Here is a 24,705-nt window from a genome sequence, read left to right on the forward strand (position 1 = left end):
GAGAAGAAATCACTGCCCTGGTTCTGCTGGCCACATTGCTGATACAGGCCAGGATTCCCTTGGTGTTCTTGACCACCTGGGCACACCCTGGCTCAAGTTCAGCCACTGTTGGCCAGCACCCCAGGTCCTTTCCCACTGGGCAACTTTCCAGCCATTCTTCCCGAAGTCTTAAATGTCGCCTGGGGTTGTTGTGACCTAAGGTCAGGACCTGGCACTTGGCCTTGTTGTGCCTCATATGATTGGCTTTGGCCTGTTAATCTATCCTATCCAAATCCTTGTTTTGTTTTGCTTGTGTGTGCCTTTGTCTTTCATATTAAACTGTCTGTCTCAACCGACAAGTTTTTCTCACTTTTACTCTTCCAGTTCTCTCCCTGCTTCCACTGTGGGGGAGTGAGCAAGTGGCTGTGTGGGGCTGAGTTGCCAGCTGGGGTTAAACCATGACATCCTGGAACAGGTTGTCTATAGCATCCTTGGAGTCTCCATTCTTGGAGGTGATCAGCCCCTGACCAGATAAGGCCCTGAGAAACTTATAGCTTTGAAATGAACTGTGTTTCGAGCACTGGATAAGGACAGGTCCTTATCCAAATCCTTGCTTAAACCTAAATTATTCTCTGAGTTTTAAATTCCTCTGAGTTAACAAAGCAAACTGAATCAAGTGTAGAAGAGAGCTTGGACTCAAAAATGCTGGTAAGGGGTATTAGAATTTATTTTGAGGAAGTGAAGAATTGATCTACAAAGAGAAGTGGCTGCATCAATGATTTATCTGCTTTCTCTGCAGTCCTGCCATACCTATTGGTGTATTCTTAACTCATAGAACATACAGAATAATTTGTATAAATTCAGCTTTTCCTCATGGTGTTGAGGGATGAAGAATATGCATGTGTTTTCTTACTGTAACTCAGCTGGCATACTGTATTTCATTGGTGTTCTAATAACTTGATGACATGCCTAGATCTTTTGGAGACTTACTTATCAAGACTAAGAACAAGTACTTGATGTAGTGCAGTATGAAAAATGACTGCTTAGGGTAGAGATTAGTAAAAGAAAGCTGGTAGAGGTGATTAGTAGAATTAGAAGAACTATAATCAAATAAGAGTAATTGCAGTGGAGTTCACTGGGGATTGTTTATGAATTTAGTATTTCTACTAGTGTGGCATATTTGCTATTTGATGTGAGAAAAATAGAGTCAGTACACAGGTAACACTACAAGAATCTGCTCTGAGGAAGCTAGACTGATGGGAGAGAAAGCAGTTGTCTGGAGTAGAGTGGGTGGCACAGCTGAAACTTCGTATGAAATGACGCATGAGGTTCTTACCATCTGTAGTCTAAGAAAAACAGAAAATATTAAGATAGGTGCACAGATGAAGGAAGAGTGGAATAGGGAGTTTGGCAGAATAATCTAGGAGGACTGAGTTCATCTCAGCAAACGTGATGAGACGCTAATCACCAAACCAGGATAAGAACTCTTGTCAGTTAATTAAAGAAGTTGGCACAAGGATATTTTTATGTAAATTAATTACATTAAAACGTCTGCTCATCTTAGTGTTAAAGGTTTTCAGTAAGACCATGGGAGAGAAGAATGTCACAAATTTAGAGGAGATGTCACCGTTAATTTCTGTTAAATAATGTAACACAACTTTTAGGAAGAAGCAGTCAGTTCCAGAATACTTTTCTTGCAGTCTTGCAAACTCGATCACTAACTCTGCGTGATGTTGCAGAAGCAAGGGGAAGAGATTTGCTAAAATAAGCATGGTCATAGAATCTGTGTTAGCCTTAGAAATCTAATTATTTGGGCTGTTAATTCTATGCCGTGACAAGTACTTTTGCTGCTTAGTTGCACAAGAAATTAAGTTGTCTGTACCATAATCTTGTTAATAGTTCTGCTGGTAATGTTTGTAATCTCTTCATGATTTTAAATACTGAAAACTATCCAGTATCTTTAATCATACTTATTCTGAGAACAAAAGTATTTTCTTTGCTAACTGACTGGTACTGTTACTTTGTAGTGTGTTGTGAGCACTGTATCTTGTTTTGTAACAGTAACAAATAGTTTCTTGAAACCTGGAAAAGCTATGCTAGTGCTTCTGCACAAGTCTTCTGCTCCCTTTTTGCTGTTTCCCTGTATATATATAATTAATATGGGTTTTGGCTCTCACCAGACCTATTTTGTAAGCTGCTGTGTTTCTTAACATTTCTGCCACGCTAGAATTTGACCCCCACAAGAAACCCTCGCATTGTTTTCTGCTAGATTAATGAGTTAAATCACTGTACTGAATGGCTTGACAATTAGCACGAGGGATGGAATAAGATGGCTTAGCCAGGACTGGTGTTTAGGAGAAAGGAAGACTAAGAGTAGGAAAAGTGTGAAGCAAGAGTTACCTTGTTGTCAGTATTAGACTGTTGATGTGTTCAACTGCAGTCAGTTAAGGAGTCTGCTGTCTGTTTACTCAGTTTAGTGTGATTTTAGTAGATATATATGGCCGTGATAATCACCTCCAATTTCGTGACTATTTTACACTTCTGTACTGTTAGTTATGTAGATAATGAGGCCTAATTTTATAGACTGTCATTCACATCTACCATAATGAAACAGTCTTCCTGGATTTTGTGATGGAGTCCAGTTTCTCATGTTAATTTAACAGAATTTTCCTGTGAACATCAGGGAGGAGTTGCAAGCAGCGATGCGAGATACATTGGGGTATTCACATGCCCTCTGAACAGAGAGAAACTGTGAGACAAGCAGAGAAGAAGGAAAACAGTTCTTATCTCGCTTGCTGTGCCTGTGTTGTGCTAAAGTAGAATGCAAAATGGAGATTGTTTACCCAAAGTGAAGATGTTTTGTTCCCTTGGCCTATCAGGGCCAAGAAATATGTGTGTGTGGTACTGTCACGGGACAGTCAAGAGAGAAGGAGAGATGAGTGCTGTTCTGTGCAGTTGGGAGCAAGAGTAAGTACCTGGCAGATTCCTTTTAGATACAATCTACATAGTACAATAAAGTAATTCATTAGCCTTCTGATGATGGAGTCAGATGCATCATTCTCTCTCCCCTCACCTTCATCGGAGTCACCGTTGATTTGCAATAGTACATCAAAGTGGTTTAGGTCTTTTCATTTTGCTCTTAGGCTTATAATTGAAAATAACATAAAACATTGTTCTATGTGGAATTTACAAATGAAGTAAAACTAGATAGAATGCAAGTAGTCTTTTTAAGCAGTGAGGGACTTGATGGGAAGAAAGTGGAGTCCAGGCATGTAAGTCCATCAGTAGTAAAATTTTCTCAGTTTCTGCCGTGAGAATGGTGGGGGTGGGGGCGGGGGGGGGGGGGGCTGCATGAGTGTGGTTTTTTAATTTATTAAAGTAAGTGGGTTCTGCTGTAATTGAAATGATGAAATCAGGTTTTCTAAAAATAAGTAAGAAAAAATTACTGAAAACAAGGGAGTTGTGAAAATGTCTTCTGTGAAATTAAAAGTGTATCAATATAGCTATTATTGAACAGCAGTTTAGTAAATGTACAAAAATAATCAGAATTATCACTCTTTCCCCACTTGATGTCATTATTCCAGATAGTGATATTTTACCTGCTTCACTTTATTTGCTTAAAATCAAAATAACTATTCCAAGCTTCTAATCATAATCCACAGTTATGCATCATAATAGGACAACATCATGCAAGGTTACGTATCAGTACAGGACTGATTCAGTAATTCTAGTTTCTGTTCAAGTAATTAAACCTGTGAAGCAATCAATTTTTATTTCTGCTGTTAGTATTTGTGGATTTTTAGTAAATTGCTACATATTAGCATCCTACCTGCAAATTTTAGAGAGGCAGATTAGTCTCAGCAGGTGCCTGGAAGATTGCCAGAGCTCTGGTAGTGGTTTTCTTGCTTGATGTGATTGTCTGCACTTGTGATGCTTTGTGTTGCATCAGTGGACTTCTGCTCAGGCAAGTGGGACCAGCTCCTAAAATTCTAACCATCTGGTGAAGAAGTCCCATATCAGATATATGTCTCTAAGTAAATACAGCCATTCCGAGCTGATTTTCATGGCTGTCTTTAAAATTTCATTGCTTGAATATGGTGTAATGAAAAACTTCATGTTAGTACAGGTCAGTAAGGAGCTCTCACACAAAAGCAGCATTTTTCTTAATTGGACAGGTGTGTCACTTTACTGAAGAACTACAAAAGCATTTAAAATTTGACAGTCTGGAAAAGCTAACAGTTTGGGACTACTGCATCATTGTGAATGAAAGACTTGTGTTCCACTGCTTAGAGAAAAGTCAACACAAACACCCCCCTTATGAAGTAAATAATTGTCTACATGAACTATCAGGAAGTGTAGAGATAGAACATGGAGTAATGGGTACAAATGGAAAGAGGGGACATTTAGGTTCAGTGTTGGGAAGACATTCCTTACTCTGAAAGTAGCAAGACAGCTGGAACAGGTTGCCCAGGGAGGTTGAGGGTGTCCCAGCCCTGGCAGCATTGGCCTTGAGCTATCTGGTTGAGTAGGATTTGGCATGGACATGGGGACTAGATGGTCTTTAATGTCCCTTCCTGTGTGTTAACATTCTGTGATTATGTTCTATGTGTCCATCCACAGAAATAAAGGAATGATATAGCCTTTTTCATGAGGATGGAAGATGGTTAATAAAAGCCATTAAATAAGAGTGTGCACAGATAGAAGCCTGCTCCAAATTTGTCTGTAGAACAGGAAAAGTATTAATCAAATCTGGGATTTTGAAATGTGTAGGCATCAGCTTTGTATGTTGGATTAATTACTTACTGTCTTCTGCCAATACAGCCAGCAGCCAGCTTCGGGTGTAGCCTATTCCCATCCAACCACAGTTGCCAGCTACACTGTCCACCAGGCCCCGGTGGCGGCGCACACGGTCACTGCAGCCTATGCCCCGGCCGCAGCCACGGTGGCGGTGGCCAGGCCTGCCCCAGTGGCCGTGGCAGCTGCTGCCACAGCTGCTGCCTACGGCGGCTATCCCACGGCACACACAGCTACAGACTACGGCTACACGCAGCGCCAGCAAGAAGCTCCACCACCACCACCTCCCGTCACCACACAGAATTACCAGGTAGGTTCCTTCTGTCTGATTTTTAAAAGGTGCTTTGAGAGGAGGAAGCCTGTTTGGAAAAGAAAATGTAATTTTGTGCTGCTGCTGTAAAGAAAAGCACTGTCTTCTGTTAGCTTAGATGTTGGCTTGGTATGCAGTAAACTGGGTCATGGAGCTGAAAAGACTGTTCCAGTAAAAAATTTCAGTAGGGGTAGAAATAGTTTCTTTGTCAGATTCCTAGGTGCCACTGGAGTCTCGTACCAAGCCTGTGAGGACAGAAGATTGCCCTAGGAGATAAACTACCCTATAGGTAGTTTATTGGATATCCTCTTCTGAGATCCCTGCCTAACTGTCTGTGGATACAGGCTCTTGCAAAAGGGCTTTTGCTGTCTGTCCCCTTTCAATACTATGTTTCTTGCAATAGTTCTTCAACTTTTTAATTCTGAATTTATCACGGCATTATCTAGATTCTAATTAGCATTTTGGTTTGTTTAAAAGGACTATATTATTACTGCATGTTCTCAGTTCTTTCATACAGCTTCTGTAATTTGTATTATGAGGTCAGTTATTAGATAAATTTGGAAAAAAGAGACTCCCCTAAACAAAATAAAATAATTCCTGTTTCACAGGTTGGACAAAAAAAGATTTTGTTGTTGTATTTCTTGGAATTAAAAAGGATTTTAATACATTAGTGTATTTCAGCTCTTGCGGGTCATGCCTGCTTCCCCCTCAGTTGATCAACTCTGTGCTTTACTATAAACACAGTGAGGATGGGAGAATGTATGTATGTGCATATAGTGGCTTTCAGGCATCTCCTTCTAAGCTTATTAGAGATCTCCTGAGTTGTAAAGGTATCAAATGAGCTATTTGCCTTTGAAGACTAGTTATGTTTCCGTAATGAACTTGTTGATACACCAAAAAGTAAAGAAGGCTTTAAAAATACCAGTTTCAAACTCTAAAAACTTAACAATTTTCTTGGTTACATTATAGGATTTTTAAAGCCAACACAGGCTTGTGCTTCTACCACTGAGAATTTATTGAGCCTTATAGAAATTCATGTTTTCTAGAGATCTGTGTTGGATTTTTTTCTTAATATTTTACAGAAATAGAATCTGGTACTGTCATTAAAAACTATTGAGAGTAGACGATTTTCAAAAAAAATTGGTAGAGAAAGGGATTAATAGCAGGAGGATAATTCCATTATTGAGTCTGTAAAAGGCAGTTAGGGCTGTTTCAGGCCTGAAGTATCTATGAAAGTAAATTTATTTTCTCTAATGCATTTATTTTTATATACTGTACATGTAGATGGGGAGTTTTTATTCTACTTGAGTAGGCCAGAAGACAGTACATTGTTAATTTGACTCTGTTGATCATTTCTATTACTCCAGCCATATACTTACAGGTGGTTTCTCTGTTTTGAATCCTCAGGATTCCTACTCTTACGTTCGATCCACTGCCCCAGCGGTGGCGTACGACAGCAAACAATATTATCAGCAGCCGACCGCGACCGCTGCAGCCGTGGCTGCTGCTGCCCAGCCACAGCCCTCGGTGGCTGAGTCCTACTACCAGACAGGTGGGTGGCATGATTCAAGCTGCTCTCATTACTCACAGTCTTGTCAACTAGTTTAAGCCTTAAAAATAGTTGTTTGACTGCTTCACGTTATCTTCTTTTTCTCTTTTAAGTTTTGTCGCATAATCTCTGTCACTGTGTGGAAGGTTTTTCTGTGCCTAGAACTTCAATACTTGTGACATTGCTATAAGTAGCTGCCTCTGAATTTTGGACTGCTACTAAATATACTCAAAACATACTTGTAGGTAAAGTTTACTTACTGATTTGTCTAGAAACCTTGCTGAAGTAGTTGAGATAATCAGTGTTGTGTTCAGTTGATAACTCAGAAATCCTCTTTTGATTCTCTAGGTTCTTCAGGTATATAATTCTCTAATTATTCGTATCATGGTTGCTACAAAGCATGAATCCTGCTTAGTTTTTTTTTAATGTAGAATGAAGAGGAAAGTTTTGGTGTGCTTTGGTTTGGAGTATTCTAGTAAAACTGTCACATAAGAAGGTTGTTTAAAACCTGTTTAAAACCATGTTAAAAACATGATAGCACAGTTAAAAACAAATAAATAAATTTAAGGCTTACTGCTGTGAGCTGTGACTTGATTGAGGTGCATGGTATGCAATACACAGCCATGACAGTAAAGCAACCAAATGTACAACACTAAAAAGCAAAACAAATGAAACAAACTCCCGAAACAAACCGCACTTCTTACACATTTGTTCACAAGCATGTTAAGCTTGATGCCTTAATTTTTCCTTAGTATGGTTTGCATTTTACGCAGCTAAAACATGTCAATGTTTCTATGCTTTTATTTTCTCTCCTCATTAGCTCCAAAAGCAGGATATAGCCAAGGGGCAACTCAGTACACCCAAGCCCAGCAAACACGTCAAGTGACAGCTATAAAACCTGCAACCCCAAGTCCAGCAACAACGACATTTTCCATATATCCAGTGTCCTCGACTGTGCAGCCAGTGGCAGCTGCAGCCACTGTTGTTCCCTCCTATACTCAGAGTGCAACATACAGCACAACAGCAGTAACTTACTCTGGTAAGAATTTTGCTTGTTTTCTTGCTGGGGTCTTTGAAGTTGCTGCAGAAGAGGCTTTCAACGCTCAAAAGTTTAGCACTTCATGTTCAATTACGTCGTAGTCTACTGAGAGGTGGCAACCAGTTCAGTCATTACAATGGCAAAATGTTTTGTGGCACCTTCAAAATAGTTTTGATATCTTATGTACATATTTTATTAGATATGAGAATATACAAAGCGCTGACATTGCTACCGAGCAGTGACTTATTGTAAGGGGAAAAGGGAAAAACAGGGAATACAAAATGTAATGAACTGCATCCACACAGATGTTACTCCCAGGAAATGGGAAGGGTGCATGTAGTTACAGAGACAGGGAGGAACAGTTCAGTATAAATCTTTTGAATTTGGGCTGTCCTGACCCAAAATGGAATGAGAAATGTGTGCTGGAAAGACTTTATTAAACCATTAGGAATCCAAAACATAGTTAAAGATGAAAATATGGTAACTTCATAGCCATAGATGGTAATTAACTGGCATGTTATACCTACCCTGAACTTTTTGTTCCTTGAGACAGAGCCTAGTTTCCTTGATTTACTCAGCTAGAAGTCGGGGACTGTGCAGCCAGGTTTTAGTGAGTGAAACGTCTTCTCTATACCAAGACAACTTAAATCACTGAAATAGGATGTAATAGCACTAGATGTTCTGTCTTTTATCTTTATTTTTTCTCCTTCCTCTCTATATTATCAGTCCTTGCCATTTGGAAATGTGAACAGCAAATCAGATTCTAGAAGATTGCTTGCTTCATGTGGCCTTTGCTAAATCTTTCATTAAAATTCTTGTTCCATCGTACCCAATCTTACCAGATGTACCAGGAAATTTCATATGTTCTCTAGGGATGCTTTGTTATATCTTAAGTTAACTGTGTGTCTGCAAAGATGTGTCTAGAATTTAATATATTCCCACACAATTGTTGGCTGTATATTTGTCTTCTGTGAAACATGAAGCCAAATTCAAGACTGCCTGATAAGATCTCAGTGAATTACTTACATCTTGCCTTGCCCCTCAACTGTTATGCAACATGATTTGAATTAGTGTATTATGTAATTGATACATTATATATGGTGATGTAACATTTGTTTTTATTTTAATTTTTCAGGTACCTCCTATTCTGGCTATGAAGCTGCAGTGTATTCAGCTGCATCGTCCTATTACCAACAGCAGCAGCAGCAACAACAGAAACAGGCGGCAGCGGCAGCTGCTGCTGCTGCTGCGACAGCTGCTTGGACAGGGACCACCTTTACTAAAAAGGCACCATTCCAAAATAAGCAACTGAAACCAAAACAGCCTCCCAAACCACCCCAGATCCACTATTGTGACGTTTGCAAGATCAGCTGTGCTGGACCACAGGTATCTGTATTACATATTATTCTACTGTGCTTTTTTCTACTGTACTTTATTCATAATTTCTTCAGCTAAAAAACCGTATACTCTTAAGAGTCATAAAATTGCAGAATGGACTGGGTTGGAAGGAACCTTGAAGATCATCTGGTCCAGGCTCTGTGCTGTAGGCAGGGACACCTTCACCAGAGCAGGTTGCTCAGAGCCCCATCCAGCCTGGCCTTGTGCATTTCCAGGCATGGTCACCCACAGCTTTTCGGGGCAGCTGTGCCAGTGCATCATCACCCTCGCCATAGAGAATTTCTTCTTAATACCTAAACCTACTTTCTTTCAGTTTGAAACCATTGCCTCTTGTCCTGTAAAAAGTCTCTCTCCATCTTTCTTACAAAACTTTATTTATGTACTGGAAGGTCCCAGTTAGGTTGCCCTAAAGCCTTTTCCAGGCTGAACAAACCAAATTGTCTTAGCCTTTCCTCATAGGAGGGGTGCTCCATCCCTCTAATCAAGAGTATTTGTTAATTTTTAGACCTGATTCTACACTTGTACTAAAGGAATAATGAAATAAAAATGTGCACTATTATAGAAAGAGTATCTGTTGGAAGACATAAAGATACACCCCTCTGAGCTTGTACAGAGGAGCTTCACCTGACTTCAGAATTATTTGAAACTTTGAATGTGATTTGTTTCTTTAGCATAGGAAATTTCTTAGAAAATACTATTTTGAAAGCTGTGGAATTACAAAAGTTCTGCGAATGGGAAACCTGAAAATTTATTCTTCATTATATTCCAATTTCCAAGTTTAGTGTCATAGTAGGTAAAAGTGCCTAGAAAGTCATGCTGAATGTTTATGTCTGAGTCTGGCTAAACAGTTATTTTACTTTAGGTAAGCTGGTCATTATTTCCTACCCTGTCTGCTCTAGATTGCCAGTGTTGATATAGGAACTAATACCAACTTCTGCATTTAGTTTTCAGTACAGCTTTATTTGTGCACTACCTTCTTTTAAATTGATTTTTCTGTTTATATGGATACACTTGAAGTTTGAGGGAAGCTGAAAATCAAGAATAATTGAATGCAGTGTAGGAAACCACAGTTTCTGGTCCTGTCATGTTTTCAGTGGTGACATCTGTTGACCACTACTTGATTGGGAAGTTGAGAAATTAGAGGAGGAAAACCTGTATTGTTTTACCTAAGTGTGGGATTCTGATGCTGGAGAAGAAAATTTTCTGGTATTAGAAGTTGCCTATTAATGCATGCCATACCGCAGAAATGTTCGTGTAGGAGGTACTTCCTAGGTAAAATATCCCTACTTCCTAGGAAAATGTGTTTTCTGCCACCTTCTGTATTACATGTATTCACAGGACTGATGAACCAGCATTACAAAGACAGCTTACTGTGTGTTTTGTTTATTTAAACAGACTTACAAAGAACACTTAGAAGGCCAGAAACACAAAAAGAAAGAAGCAGCGTTAAAAGCTTCCCAGAACACCACCAACAACAGTACTTCTGCTCGTGGAACTCAGAATCAGTTGCGCTGTGAGCTCTGCGATGTGTCTTGTACCGGGGCAGATGCTTATGCTGCCCATATCCGTGGAGCCAAGCATCAGAAAGTAAGAGGTTTCTCTTGTTCTTACCATGCAAGTCAGTATATGTATTTGTACCCATAATTTTTTCTCAATTTAAGGAAGGAGAAAATATACAGAAACAGGATAACTTAAATTATTTTATTTAAAAATTTTAGTTCTTCTTTTCCTTTCACATTTGTTTTTAGGCTCACTATTAGAAGGGCATTGTTGAAAGAAAGGGGGGAAAATATTGCCATGGCATCAGTGCAAAGAGGATATATTGGGATATCATCCAAATCACAGGAAGAAGGTGTGGATTGAGATGAGGGAAAGGTACCATTGAGGACATGTGGTACTATGCTTGTGCCCCCTAAGTTTTCTCAAGACCGTTCTTGAGATTCATCTTACTTGTCTGGTTGGGACAGTAAGACTTTTAGTGCACTTTGAAACACTGTAAGCTAAATCAGTGCAAAGAACAGGCATCATCCTTTGATAGTTCCTGCAAAGAAAACTGTCCTCTGGATGCAAGGATCAGTGTCCTGTAGTAGACTTTATAATGACTTTGTTTAGAAGACTTCTGGTACACGTTTTTCTTATTGTTTGGGTGCTCTTTTGTGGGCATCCTGGAATAAAAATTGTAGGCTGCACTGTGTGATGCTGTGACCTGTGTTTTAAACATGGCCATACAACAGTAAGTGCACTGATAGGTAGAATATGCATTCAGAAATTACAGATTTTCCTCATAACTCTGGAAAGATAAATGCCACTAACAAATACAGTATTAATAGTCTGCTTTTATAGCTCTTTACATCTCAGGACACAGGCATCATTAACATTGTGCCTACTAAAATAAATAAATCTTACAGCGTGTTTAAAATAATCTTCCTCTGAGAGCAAAAATCAAAATTTAGAGAGACTTGTCCGGTTAGTAAACTGAGCCTTTATTTTCTTTTGGTTTTGCCCTATTACATCATAAGTCCATATGTATATGGAGTATAGTATATATTATCCTTTTATATTTGGATATAGTTTTCTCTTTGTTATAGTCACAAGCCATTGCTAGGTTTAGGTTCTTAGCAGTGTGAAAATGATATCTCAAAGGACTCTATTGCTGTGGTAACTAAAGAACTGTGTGCATTCTACTGGAAAAAAGTAATTTTGAACAGTTGCTTGAGTTTAAATTTATACTGTTGTGTGACATTAATATGTCAGTATTCTGATAGAGAACATAAAAAATAAGAACAAAAGCCTCAGAAATTAATTTGGACAGTTGTGTGCATATCATGATTGCGTGCATGATCACGTCTAAGGCATGTCTCACAGGTTTGTATTTTTTTTTACTGCTGTTTTCAACACTTAGTTTTGATCTTGCATATTTCTCTCATACGGATTACTTGCATTGCTTTTTCAGATGGTCGTCAGCAGACACGAAAAGGAAGTATTCCATGAGAGACATGTTATAGAAAGGCCCGTGCTTATTAGTTCTAATAAGCTTTTGCCTCTTTACTATAAAATACTAAAGCACTCTGAAATACCTCTTGAATTCTCCTTAACTGTTTCTAAACATTAGAAAAAAAGGGAAAAAAGGAAGGCATTTGCCTATGGAATCTCTTCAGCTTGGCTAAATAAAGTGTAAAGTCATGCAATTTGAAGTCTCTTCAAATGTAGCAATCAAAAGATACAGTGTTGCTGAATCTGAATTAAATAACTCATAGTTACAAATAAGAGTTATTTGTTACTGGCAAAACATTAAACTGTTTTTGGAACGGAAAACAGTTTAATGTTTTGCCAGTTAGAGGGAGACTAGAAGGCCACGAGGCAACAAACAGACACATTGAAACACTAGGAGCAAAATGTTTTCTTGAATTTATCCTGAGTTGTAAGCTTGTTGTGTTTCTCTTCTTATCTAAGCACTTGTGGGAATAAGTGCCTGAATTTCTGAAGCAAGTAAACAATGTGAGATAACAAGTATCTATTCCCTGTTATAGATGACAAGAGCTTTTACAGGTCCATCTTTTTTTTTTCCTAAGACCACTTTTTGTAAAAAAACAAGCTAACTCTTTATTTATATTGATTTTTTAGATACTGATATTTTTTGCTTGTGATACATTATTTTTACAGCTGTCTCAGGGAGATCATGTTATGAATTTCTCTTCCTACTTACAGGTAGTAAAGTTGCATACAAAACTTGGCAAACCCATTCCTTCGACTGAACCAAATGTGGTTACCCAAGCTACTTCCTCAACATCCACATCTGCTTCCAAACCAACGGCCTCTGCTTCAAATATAGCAACTAGCAGCAGTACAGTGAACTCCTCTGTTGCATCCTCTGCAGTGAAAGTTCTTACTCCCACAGCAAACACCCCGCTTAACACTGCATCCAACAACAAAACATCTTCAGCCGCTGCTAACATAGCTGTAAAGAAAATATCTACACCGAAAATAAACTTTGTTGGCAAGTACAGAAGTCAGTCTTTATTTTGAAACCTAACCTATTCTGTAAATTATTCTTAAGAGCTACTGCAGCAGGCACAAATGTATTTAGGTAACTCCATGCATGAGTTACTCCACTGTGTTTAAGGGAATTACTGATAAGTGAGAATTTCTATAAAAATTTTGCTTCAAAATTGATGTTGGTGTTTTCTGCCCAGTTGTCTCCACCTGGCCCCTCTTGAATAGTTTTCCCATCTTCATAAGAAGCCTCCCACCTTTGGTTTCTTATGTAGTAGCTGCTGGAGTATTGCACTTTATAGTCCTAATTTCAGCTCATAGCCTGGGCTGCTAATGCACCTGCAATAAATTGGCAGTTTGTGATGGGTAACTGAAACATCCTTTTCCAGTGCAAAACTAACCGTGTAAACTTTGAACTGAACATAACAGAGATGGGAAGCAGCTGTTCCTCAATAAGCTATCCTGCTCTTCAAGGAGAAACCTATACACAGTTGCAACACTAGGGGTATACTACCTTTACTAGTACAAACATTATAAAGCTTTAAAGTACTTTTTTTTAAAAATATAAATTTACAAAATAACAAACAAGAGATTATTAAAATACATTTTCTGAGTTGTCCCCCATTCAGTCCTGTCCCTTGAAAAGGCAGGAAAACAAATAACAAAAATCGTGATTTTTTTTTAAAGCAGAAGGTTTTCTTGTTAGAATAAACAACTTCAGTGTTTAAGTAACCTGAATGTTGTTAAATTTACGGTTAAAATATTTAATTGTATTGAAAATATATTTAAGTTTGGTTGACTTTAAAATCCAATCGATTTTAAAAGACCTAGAATTCTTTGCCCAGATCACAGGTATTTGCAAATAAAATCTTCAGTTTGCACATTATGTTTAATCACATTCTCATTTTATGAAAAGCAATAATTTAACTTTTTTTTTTATTTCTAGGTGGTAATAAGCTTCAGACAACAGGAAGTAAAATGGAAGAAATGAAATCAGCTGAAAGTGTTAAAACACCTCCTGCTGCTGCAGTGCAAACACAGGAAGTAAAGCCTGACACAGCAGCTGAACCAGTGACTCCCACGACTCTTGCTGCCTTGCAAAGTGATGTCCAGCCAGTGGGCCATGACTATGTGGAGGAGGTATTAATATGAAAATATTAATTATTATTTTTAACTGTTATAGTGAAATGTAATCATAGAGTGATTGAGGTTGGCAGGGACTTCTTTAGGTTGTCTGATTCTGTCACCCTACTTAAGAAGGACTACCTAGAGCCTGTCACCCAGGACCATGTCCAGATGTTTTTTGAGAATGGCAAAGGATGGAGACTCCATAACTTCCCCAAGCAGTTGTGCCAAGAGCACTATCAGTCACAATAAAACAGAGTGTTGTGATGTTCAGCTGTTTTTCACTTGGTGCTAATTGGCTCTGATCCTGGCACAAGGCACCATTGAAAAAGGTCTGTCCTCTTTGCACCCTTCCTCCAGGTATTTATATGCACTGATATGATTCCCCTCAGCCTCCTCTTCCCTAGGTGAGACAGGTGAGATTCCTCTGAATGTCAGTGCAACCCTTTGGCATATCCTCCACTCCTCTTAGTTTTTTGTGTCATCAGCAAACTAGCTGAGGATACATTCTCCCCCATCATTCAGAGCATTACTGAAGATGTTACAGGACTGTATTGATCCAGGGGCTGCATTGCTGGCTCCTGGCCTCCAACTAGGCTTCATTCTGCTGATCACTACCCTTGGCCAGGCTGTTCAGACAGCTTTCAGTTCACCTCACTGTATATTTATCCAGCCTGTGCATTAGCAGCTTGTAGGAGGATATTGTGGTGAGCTGTGTCCAAGGTTTTACTGAAGTCCACAGGGACGGTCTTGACTGCTCTGCCTTCATCTGCCAGGCCTTCATCTTGGTGAAGTCATTTTGACTGTTCCTGATGGTTTTCTTGCCCTCATTGTACCTGGAAATGGTTTCCAGGATTAGCTGCTCCATTGCCTTCCCAGACTGTAATTCCCTGGGTTCTCCTTGAAGATAGGACTGACAATGCATTGAACCTGCAAAGGCTTGTGCATATGTTTACCTTTTTGTATTGTGTATATTTCTTTTTTCTTCGTGTAGTTGATATGATATAGGTGGATGAACTTTGATGTGAATTTTGCATGATACACCGGTTTGTGATTTATTAGCTCACTATGTTCAGGTTTGAGTTTACAGCTGTGTACTCTTTGGAATGGAAGGACCTTGTTCCGTGCTCGTTACCAAGCACAATGGTGTGTCTGTCAGAAATGAAGGTTCTACTTTTCTACTTTGCCTTCTTTCAGTTATTGTGTGAACTTCTTAACGTGTGTTAGGGCAGGTAGACTTTAGCCAGTGGCACTGGATAATTAGATTAATGGATAATTTAATTTTATATCAGCCTTATAAAATAAAAAAGAAACAACCAAATGTGTTATGACTTTATTTTCCAGGTAAGGAATGATGAAGGAAAGGTGATCCGCTTTCACTGTAAACTCTGTGAATGCAGTTTCAATGATCCTAATGCCAAGGAGATGCATTTGAAAGGGCGGCGGCACAGACTTCAGTACAAGGTGAAAATGCTAATGCTTCTCTCTGAAAATCGACCAGATACCAGCTAACTGGTCTGGTCACCTGTTCTTAGGTTTAAATGACTAGACACAAGTAGGCATTCTGAGTAAACAGCATGTAAAAAAAGAGAAATATATTTCACAGGCAGTATAGTCTTAAAAGAATAATACAAGAATAAATAACTGAAATTGTATTTTGGTTGAGGCTTTTAAAAATGTTTTGAATGTCACTTATAGTCCAAGTGATGCAAGCAACAATAGGTTCTTTATGTTGCTTACCTTGAAGTTTAAACAGTATAAAATAGTATTGCTCAGTGTTTTTGGTAGGATAAACAGCACACACTCTTTGCCTTGCAGACTTTTTAATGATAAGTGCATTTGTGCCATTCTAAAACTGCATTTTACTCCTTTTGATTTTATTGTAGATGAGTAGTGTATGTTAAATATGTCAGACTACTCCATAACCTTGAGATGAGGACAGGAAAGCAACATTTAATTCATTACTTTTCTGATCTAGAAAAAGTAAACCCAGACTTACAAGTAGAAGTAAAGCCCAGTATTCGAGCAAGAAAAATTCAAGAAGAAAAGATGAGAAAACAGATGCAGAAAGAAGAATACTGGAGAAGACGAGAAGAGGAGGAGCGCTGGAGGATGGAAATGAGGTAATGCATTATGTTTCATGAATGAGTGTGACAACCTGCTGTCAGATTGTCTGAAATTAAACTCCATAGTTACTTATTTTAAATACTTTAGGGAACTCTGTACTGTCATGTTTTAAATTGTCATTTTCTCACTGGGATTTTTGTTTGCTACTGTTCAATCCTTCTGAGTAACGCAGAGTTAGTAGAATTACTTTGCCATAAATGCAGGCCTACTTTTACAACAATAATTCATGTTGCTACCGTCTCTTCATTGGTATTTGCTCATGACTGCTAGAAGTTGTTGAGGACAGAGGAGGATCTGTCTAGAGCAGTGTCAAGTATTAACTGCTGTATAAAGAGAACACTTTGATTGATGCACTTCAGGCGATATGAGGAGGACATGTACTGGAGAAGAATGGAGGAAGAGCAGCATCACTGGGATGACCGTCGCCGAATACCAGATGGAGGATATCCTCATGGCCCTCCAGGACCACTAGGTCTGCTGGGAGTTAGACCTGGAATGCCTCCTCAACCCCAAGGACCAGCAGTGAGTTTCTTACCTTGAGAAAAAAATTAAACCAATCTTACCAGGAGGCACAGTTAAGAAATATAAAATTACTCAGTGCTACTGCACTTGTCTCCAGTGTTTCTTAATAAAGGATTTGGAAGAGAGAAGAAGAAATTATATGCTAATGAAATTGTGTAGGTGTACTAGACCTCCAATATAAGTCCAATGAAATGACAAGAGGATTCTTTAAATATTGCTTCTTATGAAACACAAGTCATACCAAATTTTTCTATTTTTTATTTTACTTGATTGTGTTATACAACATTATTTACCCAATTGTGGACAAATGTATGGATAAAAAGTGTCTGGGTCATCAGTCTTGGAGAATAATGGTTAGTGGTGCATCATATTTTAGCAGTGTGGAATGCAGTACCACACTGCACATGGGATGATTCTGGCATTAGACTGAAAAGCACCTTATCAGGGATCTGAAAGCTGATGGAGTGAGTGCACTCTGCTGAGGTTTGCAGCTGGCATGAACCTGAATCACATTGGGATGGGGAGAATAGCTGATACTTTGGATGGCAAGGCCACCATCCAGAGGACACCTAGGTGGGCTGTAGGAGTGGAACATTATGGAATTCTGCAAGTACAAGCTCCTAATGCTGCACTCAGAAAGGAAGAGCCCCTTGCATTGATAGAGGCTGGGTAGCAGCTCTGCTGAAAGGGATCTAAGGGTCCTGGCAAACATCAGTCTGGGCATGTGTCAGCAGCATGCCCTGGCAGCAGGGCCAGCAGCTACCCTGGGCTTAACAACGAGCGCAGTCAGTAGATTAAGGGAAGTGATCAGCTTTCATTAGACCCTAACTTCAATGCTACATTTAATTTTGGGCTTTTCAGTAGAAGATACATAAACTATAATGGGCACAGTGTGGAGCTACCAGAATGGTCAGGGGTCTGGAGCACCTGCCCTGTGAGGAGAGACTGAGGCATTTGGGATTGTTTGGCCTGGAGAAGAGAGATCTTCAGTGGGATAGAGTAGCCTTATAAAGAGGATGGAGCCAGGCTTTTTATAGTCATGAAGGGGTGAGATACATCTACCTTAAGCAAACACAAAGGAGATGTAGAGTGAATACAGGAAATCTTTTTTGTACAGGTGTGCAGTTACCATCTTTGAAGGTTTTCAAAAACTAACGGGCTAAAGCCCTGAGCAACATGATGTGGTCTTACAGCTGACCATGTTTGGAATAGGAGATTGAACTAGATGACCTTCTGAGGTCATCCTGTACAATCCTTTGATTGTACAAAAGTAATCATGGATACTTTATTTTGCAGCAATATCCATGTATTTCCCAGCTGAGGAGTACCTCTGATCTTGGGATTTGGCCTTAGTTTAATTTTGATACACTTCATGTCTTTTCAGACATGATTGATTGTGACAGTGTAGGCTGTTGAGGAAACTTCATGTTTTGTTACACTTCAGTGATGTGAGCTTTGCATATTCTGTTCCTTAGCCACATGTTTGGGTTTGAATATTCTGTTCCTTAGCCACATGTTGTCTCATTTGTGAACTTGGAAGTGCTCCCAGGTCTCAGAAGAACCCTTTTTTGTCTGTTCAGCCTCTACGCCGCCCTGACTCCTCTGATGACCGCTATGTGATGACCAAGCATGCTGCTATATATCCAACTGAGGAGGAACTTCAGGCAGTCCAAAAAATTGTTTCTATTACTGAGCGTGCTTTGAAGCTGGTTTCTGACAGCATGACTGATCATGAAAAAAGCAAGAACAAAGAGGGAGATGACAAAAAGGATGGCAGTAAAGACAGGTATTTTTTAAATTACTTTTTAAGGATTTTGTTTTTCCTTACCCTGTTATCAGTGTTTTCAGGATCTCAACCCTTTGGGCTTTTATGCAGTATTTTGAAGTCTCAGAAAGATGCGGAGTACTGTTTTATTTTACTTTTCTATCTTCAGGATTATTTTAATGATTTTTACATTATTATTTTAAATGCAACTTTTAACTGCAATTCACAGAGCTTTGAAAGGAGTTTTACGGGTGGGCGTTTTGGCTAAAGGTTTGCTACTCCGTGGAGACCGAAACGTCAATCTTGTTTTGTTGTGTGCTGAGAAGCCCTCCAAGACATTACTCAGTCGTATTGCTGAAAGCCTCCCTAAGCAACTTGCAGTAAGTAGAATTTAGACTTTTGGATTTGAGTTTTTGTAAAAGTGTTGTGAAAATCTGTCCTCAAGTTAAATGTCTGCAGGACTCACTGTGCTGCTACATGACATAGCTCAGGTTCAGTTTCTTTCCATTTTCTGAGTTTTCATCTGAAGTCAGAAACTGCTGCATGTTCTGCTTCCGCCATATTGTTACCATACAAGATGTGCTCTAGCAGTGTAGTATCAATCACCATTTAACAGATTTCTTTTATTTGGGAAATAGAAATGAGCACAAGAAAGACCATTAATCAGCTACCAGTAGCAACAGAGATAATTACAGCACGTTACATGTTACAGCACGCCTGCTGCCTCAAGTTCAAAGTTCTCCATTGATGCCAGTCTTTTGTACTTATATCTTGTTTTCCTTATTGTATGTATCATTGCTTTATAGTTCAAAATTAGCCAGCTAAATCTAGTGTGGGTTTTTTAGAATTTGAACCTTTAAAAAAGTAAACATGAAGTCTTAGTGAACTATAAACCCTTTGTATTTCTACAAGAAGGTATAAAGTCTGCTCTGTGCTGAACAGAGCCTGTCACTGTAGAGTGCTTGTCACAGCATTAGTATTTCAGTGCAATCTAGTAAAATACTTGATAGAATCACTGGCATGATAGAAGCTTTAGCAGGGTCAGATTAATGAAAAAATAGTCTCAAGTTGCTCTTCTTTGAAGTAACAGAACAGAAGTAAATTTAACAAATGAACATCTTGGTCTGCTCTTTGTGGAAATGTTCACCAAGTATGTAGGAGAAGGTCACAGAAGTGCCTACAGCTTTCTTTTGGGGCTATTTAGAATTTATTTAATAAGTTGCAAAGAGCAGTTCAAAATAAACATTTCATTAGTTAATCTTACATTTTTTCCCTGGTGCTTATCTTGCCCTTTTTTCTTAGCATGTTGTGACACCAAAGCACAGGATATACCTAGTAACACCCATTTTGTAATTGTGAGCTTGAAAAATATGCATCTTTGGTTTTTTTCTGTGTTGCAGTGAAAAACACCCTGCTGACATTTTAATTGGCCCAGACGCTTTTCTTTATTTCAAACACCATCAAGATTCCTGTTATGTAATTTATATTAATTTCCTTTCTGGGCAGCTTTTTTTAATTCTAACTGTTTGGTTGTATATTTTCATTGATAATTTGTAAAAAATATGCAAGTCCTCATATCTTTATACTGTGTAGTGTGGTTCTGTGACTACATAGGTACCTGTTTCATATAATTATATTGTGTTTCTGTCTTTCTGTTGAAAAAAAATATGTTGGAATCCTTTTTCTTCCTGATACTTTTAATGGCCACATGCTAATAGAAATTTCTGTTTCTCAATATTTAGGTAATAAGTCCAGAGAAATACGATATCAAGTGTGCAGTCCCAGAAGCAGCAATAATTTTAAATTCGTGTGTGGAACCCAAAATGCAAGTTACAATCACACTGACATCTCCAGTCATTCGGGAAGAGAACATGAGGGATGGAGGTTGGGAAGTTGTTAAAGATGTTACTTATTTCTCACCTATTTTTTTATGTTTATCTATTCTGCTTAAGATGGCACTAAGGTCCTGGAAGGCAACATGCTGGCACACATATTTGATCAAAACTTTGTTTTTCAACAACCAGTCTCAGTAGAAAACAGTTGGTTAAAATAAATGTGTATATGGTGCTTTTAATTTTTAAAATTTCTAACTTTATGTCCAACCTCAGCTTTCTGGAAAAGGTACAAGCTTGATTTTTTTTCCCCTTTTAAAATTATGTGCAAAACTAATTATTTTATAGCAAGTGGCTATAAACTGGCTTTCTAGAGCAGTCTTGCCTTAAGAGAAAGATTGTATGGATTTAGAAAATCAAATCACAGGTTTTTGGGTTTGAACTGGGTCAGTATTACCATCACTTAGACATTCTGAATAGTGCCACTTAAAATGCACTTTTACAGTACTTTTGACAGTAACAGTGCTTTTAACTTTTAAAAAAAAAAAGATAATGCGATTTTTTCCAGCTCTCTGAGGTTGTTTTTTGGTCTGGAGTGCTTTTTGAGTATATTTAGGCTCCTGGTATTACAATCACTCTTCTATCCAACTGGCAAACCCAACTAGTACAATAAGAAATGGCTTTGTCATTGAGCTGAAGCAGAAGGTGGAGCTTGGGAATCAATTTACGTTTGCAAAGTCCACAGTTTCTCTGGTGCCAGCAGTGTTGCTTTAGGGTCTGTTCTGTAACACTTTCAAAGCTCCAAAAGCTTTTAAGCCAACAAGCATGATTAATGTCTGCAGTACATTGGTTCTTTTTATTTACGGGTCAGATAAAATTAACTTTTGTTTCCTTTTAATCCTGTATTTTCATAGTTGAAAGAGATCGTAGCAAACAGGGTTCTGGTGTTTGACAGTGAACCTACAAATAGGAAATCTGAGGCTGTTTTAACACTTCTCATATACAGGTTGAAAGAAATTTTATGTGTGTATGTATACATGTGCTTGTGTATATACGTATTTATATAAGCCACTGAGGTTTTTTTTTAGATTTCATCTCATCACTACATGTCCTCTAAAACACTTGAGGTTTTTATATTACATTACTAAGTGTCCTGTAGCTGTGACTAGTGCATTTATGAGCAAGCTATGTTAACAAAGTCATCCTACATAATCAGAAAGAAAAATTTTCAATATGCATTTTGTTGTTTGGATGACTTCCAAAGAGTCTTAGAGTGCTTTTGTTTTAAGCTGTGCATTTTATTGCTAGCTATAAAGGCTTTGTATGTGTACTGTCACACCCAACCAATTTTACTTGGTTTTGGATAATCTGAATGTAACATGACTCTGGGCTGAATCCAACTATTTAATAATCCATATTATTTAAGTTTTAAAAACAAATGCAGTTTATTATTAAATTAGACTAACCATTTAATGAAAGTAACCTTAAACACCATGTTTATTTCTTGATGTACTGTGCAAAGTGCAGTATTGATTCTTGCTACTGTACTCAATTTCAGCTAAGTGGTTTCTGGCCCAAAATTCTATGATGTGGACTAAAAGTAAAACAAATTCCAAATGACTACCATCAGTCCCCTAAGTTACACCACCAAAAGGAAACAAATCTGTATTTTTGTCTGACCCACACTTGAGTTAAATTATCTTTGTGAGTTTATTTACTGCTGAATGCAGTACTGCCTCTAGGCAAACAAAATCAAGTTAGATTTCTCTTCAAGACACTGAGCAGTATAAAATGGATGTGCAGAAAAGTTCACTTTTGAAACTGGAGCAAATAGAAGACTGAATTGCCAATTATTGCAGCAAAGAAGTTCCTTATTCCGAAGACTGCTGCTTATTTGCTGCAGAGTAACAGTATGTGTTTGTGTTTTCTTACTGCAGCTTCTCATGCTCTGTGTCTTACATTGATTTGAAGTTTTCATTTTCCTTAGCCCGCTTGGGGAGCTAGTTCAGGTGTTAAGGAAGGCTTTACCGGAAGAACCAGTTGGAGTAAAGATGCAACTTGAGTCTTGCACGTGGAGTAGAATCATGTTTGATGTTTTTTTAAGTAAAAGGCTAAAAAAAAAAAGAGTGAAATGAAATTGTTAACCGCATAGCTACTGTTCCTTACAGTATTGTGCGTTTGACAGTTGACCAAATCTGATACATTTGAAGAGCTCTAAGCCAGCTGTGGAATCTTCCTTCGGCAAAGAGTACATACTTACAAACACCCCTGTGTGTGCGCGTGTGTCTTTTTTATCCTTAGCTAACAGCCCCGGTCCAAAGCCTTCTAGCAGAGGGACTTGATTCCTGTCAGGGGTTGCTGCCAAGACATCGGAAGGATTTTTGACCAAGGTTTTCTAAAGCTCAGTGTCACACCTGCCATGCTTTACAAAGGAGGGGTTTGGATGCATAGTCCTAGCATCTGCTGTTACTTTGTGTTTGGTTTTTGTTTTGTTTTTTTCTTTTCGTCTTTGTCTCTTTTCCTAGAATGAAGCAGTGTTCACACTAGTCTTATAATAGTTGACTGGATAAAATGCATTTTACATAATAAAACTTACCTAAATTGACATACCTGTTAACTTTTACTGAAGAGGTAGTGTGGACACAGCATGTCTATTTAAAGATTAACCCCTTATGTTTAGGCTAGTAATAAGTGATACAGGGTAAGAATTCATGCCCATGTTTTGTAAATTAATTCAGTTTTTGTCCTAGTTTAGTAGGGCGGTAGGTTAGGCATTTGATTTTAGTTACACAGTGTTTAAGGGGTTAATCCAGAAATGTGAAACATATGCAAAAATCCACAGAATAAATATTACAGGAGTTCCCTTGATACATTTTTATAGTCAGTGTTTTCTCAGTGTAGTACCTGCCTCAGCAACTTTTGACTTTCAGAGTCTTTTTAAGTTCCAAGGGTATTCATATGACAGCTATTAGTAACCCATTTTAGATGAATATTTCCAGCACTAAGATTCTTTCCTGTACATTTAAATTGGAATTCTTCTCAGTAAAACTGTTTTACAATTTGAAGGTTTTCTGAGGTAGAAATTTCAAATTATTAATTAATTATTGTGCTAAAAGTTTGCACAGTGTCACCTATTTGCATATTAGTTTTAGAAGAGTGTAAATAATGGACTGATTAGACTATTGGCCCCACAGCACATATTTGCATTTTTAATTTCTCAGCCTTATTTTGCCACTTTTTCCTGTGGTGGGTCTTCTCAGGATGTACTCTTTGTCTCATATATCTGTGTTGTACTCCTTTCATCACTTAGCTTTAGCTGGCACCCCTCTTTTTTAGGTTTGGAGGGGATTTTTTGTTGTTGTTTTGCTTTGAAAGAAGCATCACTTTAAATGTCTTCATATGCTCTGTAATTGCATTGTGAGTGAAGATTTTAATTTTTCACTTTAATATATAGTTTGTAAGTTCAAATATCTATGAGAAGTTACCCATGTTCTTCTCAACTTTGCTGTTATGAAGTCTTCAGCTTTTTATCCAGGTGCAGAGCAATGGGACTATCCTATCAAAATGCTCAAATCTGAATATAGTACTTCACATTAAATTTAGTTACTGTACTTAAAAGCCATACTACCATGTTAATTCATGGCCTTTTAGCTCTATAGACTAAAGAATTCTCCTATTTTACTTTTGTGGTTTCAGAGCACAATTTCTGCAACATACCTAAAAGCTTCTCGTTGCAGGCATGTTTCATAAGCCTCATTATTTTTTATTTTATTTTATTCCCTGGCTTAACCTAAATTTAGATCCTGGAGGAGTAAACTGTACTGTTCCAAACAGCTAGCTCCTGTGAAATGTGTGCCATTGAGTGAGGGCTTTTTGTTTCATCTTATTTGGAGTATCACCAGTTATGCTAGCAACAAATGTTGTGACTAGTCACCATAGACATTTTCATAATGAGTAAACATGTAACTTCTAATGGTGATCACTGATCTGATTATATCCATATAGTTTTCAACTCATGGATACCATTCCATATTGTTTAGTGATTCCAGTTTCACTGATTAAACCACTTCTGTGGTCTCTTCATTTTTGATAGCAAAGCAGTCAGCTTGGTAATCAAATTCTTTCTGAACATTTAAACGGGCAATGTCTGCTATGTTTTCTTCATCTTTCAGACATTTTGCTTTGTTTTTTAGACTATTCCTTGCTTTTCTTTATCTTGGTGTGTCTTTGGTAAAGCAGTCCCCTTTCAGATCCTTCCTTGCATCCTAAGTG

At 38.2% G+C, this 24,705-nt stretch overlaps 1 protein-coding gene and 1 non-coding gene across 2 annotated transcripts in view; both read left to right on the plus strand.

The window, feature by feature from the left end:
• ZFR (zinc finger RNA binding protein) overlaps positions 1–24,705 on the plus strand; it is a 47,447-nt gene that overhangs the window by 13,763 nt on the left and 8,979 nt on the right. Inside the window, exons 3-15 of the mRNA XM_050986915.1 lie at positions 4,801–5,083; positions 6,491–6,635; positions 7,453–7,671; positions 8,807–9,057; positions 10,465–10,656; positions 12,778–13,066; positions 14,009–14,202; positions 15,532–15,650; positions 16,164–16,310; positions 16,674–16,836; positions 18,417–18,622; positions 18,831–18,981; positions 20,344–20,485. Coding sequence (XP_050842872.1) covers positions 4,801–5,083; positions 6,491–6,635; positions 7,453–7,671; positions 8,807–9,057; positions 10,465–10,656; positions 12,778–13,066; positions 14,009–14,202; positions 15,532–15,650; positions 16,164–16,310; positions 16,674–16,836; positions 18,417–18,622; positions 18,831–18,981; positions 20,344–20,485 — 2,501 coding nt within the window. The remainder of the gene's footprint in view (positions 1–4,800; positions 5,084–6,490; positions 6,636–7,452; positions 7,672–8,806; positions 9,058–10,464; positions 10,657–12,777; positions 13,067–14,008; positions 14,203–15,531; positions 15,651–16,163; positions 16,311–16,673; positions 16,837–18,416; positions 18,623–18,830; positions 18,982–20,343; positions 20,486–24,705) is intronic.
• On the plus strand, positions 1,682–1,819 carry LOC115485169 (small nucleolar RNA SNORA66). Its single transcript, XR_003945908.1, has one exon. It is a non-coding gene; the product is annotated as a small nucleolar RNA SNORA66 (small nucleolar RNA).

Source organism: Serinus canaria, chromosome Z, assembly GCF_022539315.1.
Source record: "Serinus canaria isolate serCan28SL12 chromosome Z, serCan2020, whole genome shotgun sequence".
NCBI classification, from domain to species: Eukaryota; Metazoa; Chordata; class Aves; order Passeriformes; family Fringillidae; genus Serinus; species Serinus canaria.